At 38.3% G+C, this 4,024-nt stretch overlaps 1 protein-coding gene across 1 annotated transcript in view; it reads left to right on the top strand.

Annotated features, from left to right (window-relative positions):
* Window positions 1-4,024, top strand: part of fra10ac1 (FRA10A associated CGG repeat 1) — a gene marked incomplete at its 3' end in the record, with an annotated part of 16,286 nt that overhangs the window by 3,583 nt on the left and 8,679 nt on the right. Inside the window, 2 exon segments of the mRNA XM_014007599.1 lie at window positions 367-451; window positions 1,102-1,147. Of these exon segments, the coding sequence (XP_013863053.1) occupies window positions 367-451; window positions 1,102-1,147 (131 nt within the window).

Raw genomic sequence — 4,024 nt, 5'->3', positions numbered from 1 at the left:
GCTAGCAAGCTGATTATCTCGGCGTACCAAGACTTCGCTGGCCAGCGGGGTGCCACTAGGATCAAAGACAGGCTCTGTCAACACCTTCTATGTTGTCAGATTTTCATTGAATTTACATGATATTAAACCTGTTTATTGGTAACATTCTGCGATAGCAGTAGGCAATTGCCTTTGCGCATGGTTCTTTAATTTGAGGAAATTGGTACTGGAAAGTCCTTGAAAGGTCCTTGAATTTGATGTTGACCAAGGTGTGGGAACCCTGTTTATTGTTTTTAAGATATTAAATCTCATATGTTTAGTTTCTATTGAGAAAATGTCTTTGTTTAGACTGGATTTCTACCTCTCTCACAACTTTTTCTTTTAAAGGGAAAAAGAACTTGCCAAGAAGTATTACGACAAGCTGTTTAAGGAGTACTGCATAGCTGACCTCAGCAGATACAAGGAAAACAAGGTGAGATATTACGGACCCCAATTCCGGACTTTCTATTGTGCTTTAATTTGCATTTCAGACAATCATTTGCAGGTTTATTAAAGACTGTTTTTATTTCCAATTGAACACAGTAAATGTATGAAAACTGTCATTAAAAAAAGAATAAGGTCATTTAGAATTTTATTTAGTTTTAGAGTTACCAGTAGTTTAGAGTTTACATGTTTTCCCCCCTGCTCCGAGTACTCTGGTTTCCTCCCACACACCAAAAACATACATGTCAGCTTCCAGAAGGAACTCTAAACTGTCCCTAGGTGTGAGAGTGGTTGTTTGTCTCTTTTTGTCTTTATAACGGACTTTCAACCTGTCCAGGGTGTGCAAACTTCTGGTTTTTTTTTAAAGACAAAGCTAATGTTAACTCAGTGCTGATGTCAGAAACAAGTCTTCAACATTCAGAGCTTTTTAACCATGATACAGGCTAATCGGAGAAGCTACCAGTATTTAGAGCCAATCATTAAAGTTTACACACTTTAATTATGGTAATATGTTCAAAAACAAGTGTTACAACTTGTAATGAGTAATTTTCCCCCCTATTTAGGTTTACTGTTTTACACATTAATACCTTCATCTTTAATTATATCAGCACTGTAATCTGTTTTATTTGTGTCTTTCAGTTTGGTTTTCGTTGGCGGACTGAGAGCGAAGTTGTGTCTGGGAAAGGTACGTCTCACTCCTTTACCTGCTTTAGTCATTTGAAGAAAAAATGACTRTATTTAACATCCTAGCAGCTACTTTTACATCAACTATTAGGTCAGCTAAAAGTCTAAAATGGCATCAAACTTGTGGAAAAGCCAAGTTATACAATTTGTTGTATTTTTTAAGGGTCAGCAACYATCTTAAATTGTGTTGACTCTAAATGGTAATCAGTTGTAGACGTTCAGCAATTAATTTCTGCAATCTTCATTTGGATCTGTCCAGAGATATTTAGGTAATATTCAGACAGACACACACAGATAAATTTCTGCAATCTTCATTTGGATCTGTCCAGAGATGTTTAAGTAATATTCAGACAGACACACACAGATAAAAATATCATTATTCTCTACCTTTCACCTTTGAGCAGTAGGTGATAATTATAACATTTTTTTTGGGTTTTTTTCCATGTTATTTTAATATACTGTATGAATTTAGGTAGAATTTACTTTTCTGCAGTTAATAAGCCTCTCCACTAGATGGCGTCAGAGGTAAAGACTCTGCTCGGTTCTAAATAAAACTGTGAATTTATTTCCTAACAAATCACTCTCAAAGGAGGCATTTTGATATAATTGTCCTTTTTCAGTTTGACTCATTGTCTTTTACTAAACATTCTGTCGGTATTCTCTTTGTTTTGCTGGTTTATTTGTTGGTCTGTCTGGYGTTTGGTGTCCTTGTGACTTCTAACCTCAGGGGACGCTGCAGCCACCATGACTGTTAACTCATTTAGTCTCCCTCTGTTCTGCCTGCACATGTTGGGGAAGCTTTGATAGCTGCTTTTTATATATTTTTTTAGAGATTTCCAAAGCAGCTTCTCTTTATTGACCTCTCCTTCCTTCACGTAACAGTGACACATGAGAGGGTGAATGCTCTTTGAGCCACACAGACACACCTGTGTGTATTTTACATTTAAACGCAGATTGTTTATAAGCCACTGTGTCCGATTTTGTGAAACCTGCTGTCGAGGCTGGAGCTTGGAACAAAGAAAGAACTGAACTGTGTGTGGACTTCTGGTCTCTGTAGGAAGTGCCTGTGTTTACACCGCCGCAGCATGCCCATACATAAAGTGTGTCTGAGAAGGCTGACTAAGCCAATATATTGTTCCAGATTAAGACTGTGTAATCCTAGTCTCTGACAGTTCATCCCCCTGTTGCGATACGCTACAGGAAGTGGGATTAGATGGGTCTGATGTGCTTCACTTCAAGTGTCGCTTCTTTGATTTGTGTGCAGAAATAATTCTCAAAAGAAAAGAAAAAAAAAACCAAATTCTGATGGAGAGATTGAAGTCGCTCCTGTGAAATCAATATTAATCAGAGGCTGTAAATTATATACAGCACTTCTGTGTAGATGTGGAGACTCTACTTGTCCAAACAGATCTGAGAAGTGCATTAAAATACTTAGAATTGGACGGCATTATGGATTTAGAAAAACATGGGTTTGATTTGTAGGCTTGCAAAGAGCAAAAACAAGAACTTGGATGCAGAATATGGTAAACATTTAGTAGAAAGAAAAAAACCATCAGCAAGAAAGATTGGATTACTTGATCATGTAGACTACATGTTAGTCCAGCATCATATGTCACACGCATGTCCGACGGTCAGACTGGACTTCTGTTTACAGACACACTGGAAGAGCCTGAACTTTCCCCTGGTAACCGCCCTCTTATCGCCCCTGCTATATGTGCACCGCAGGTCATGCTGCTGTTAGGTAATCCTGAAAACTCTCCGTCCAATCAGGTGCAGCGTCGGCTCTGACCTTCCTTTTCATGGTTCAACCTTTACATAAACAATTTCTTCTCGCATCTTTAAGTAAAGGCCTTGAAGGAATGCCTACGGCCCCGCCGCCTTTCGTGTCCGTTTTAAAATTAAGATCATCTTGTGCTGAGAAATGACGCTGTTAAAGCTGSAAACCTTGAAATTAGCATTCTGCACAATCTCATGTTWTATTGCAAGAGATGTTTTCTTAAAGACTTTTTGCAAACAGACATGGCAACAACATTATTACCCACCATCCGCCTGTCGTGGCAGGTCATAGAATGAAGGATAACTCGATGAATGTTTCATGGAGCTGGGAAAGGGATTGCTTAGATCTTTTGAAATGGGGTTCTAYGGAAAGAGTTATGAAAAGTTAATGTCTTACCTGCTGTAGATGGCTCTTAAAAAGTTTTAKTTTGGAGAAATTGGCACAGTTACTTAAAGCCAACAGCTCAGTTTTTGTCCYTCATCTTTTATTTGTTTATTTTGTTACAYTGAACATGAATCTAAAATTTACAGTTGATATTGTCGTCGCATAATTTACCAAGAATGCAGAAACACGTTGGAATAAATGCACAGAAAGTCTGCGTGTATGGTCGTCAAAATGATTTAATTCTGAGCAACAACCCAGCGGTCAGTCAATCAGGAAATCGGCTAAGTTGTGACTGGCGCGTCACTGGAAAGCAGCCAATAATATACATCATGATAACGTCGTGTGACGTGCTTATAACCAATCACAGATCGCCAGCTGGAACCATCTAACCAAATGACAGGACTGTCAGTCTGGAAACACCTTATCAGAAATTAAAGAGGTCAAACAGTACTGGAGTCTTGAAGTCTGGCCAAAAGAGTGAAACAGCCGAAAACTGCTTATAATAAGATATGGTTACCGGACAGTGTCAAGGTAGAACAGATATACATAATTAGTCCATAACACTCCCTCCTCTTGAGTAAACAATACTCAAAACCAAACCAGATGGAGTAATTATGAAATGTCCAAACACAAATGTATCACCCAACAACAAATACAATGGAGAAATAAGGGGGAAATAGTGCAAGTTAAATGACGACCAACAACATATACATTCAA

The sequence above is a fragment of the Austrofundulus limnaeus genome, unplaced genomic scaffold, assembly GCF_001266775.1.
Source record: "Austrofundulus limnaeus strain Quisiro unplaced genomic scaffold, Austrofundulus_limnaeus-1.0 Scaffold43, whole genome shotgun sequence".
NCBI lineage: Eukaryota > Metazoa > Chordata > Actinopteri > Cyprinodontiformes > Rivulidae > Austrofundulus > Austrofundulus limnaeus.
Note: the sequence above shows the minus strand (reverse complement) of the source record. Positions and strands in the feature narration are given on the sequence as shown.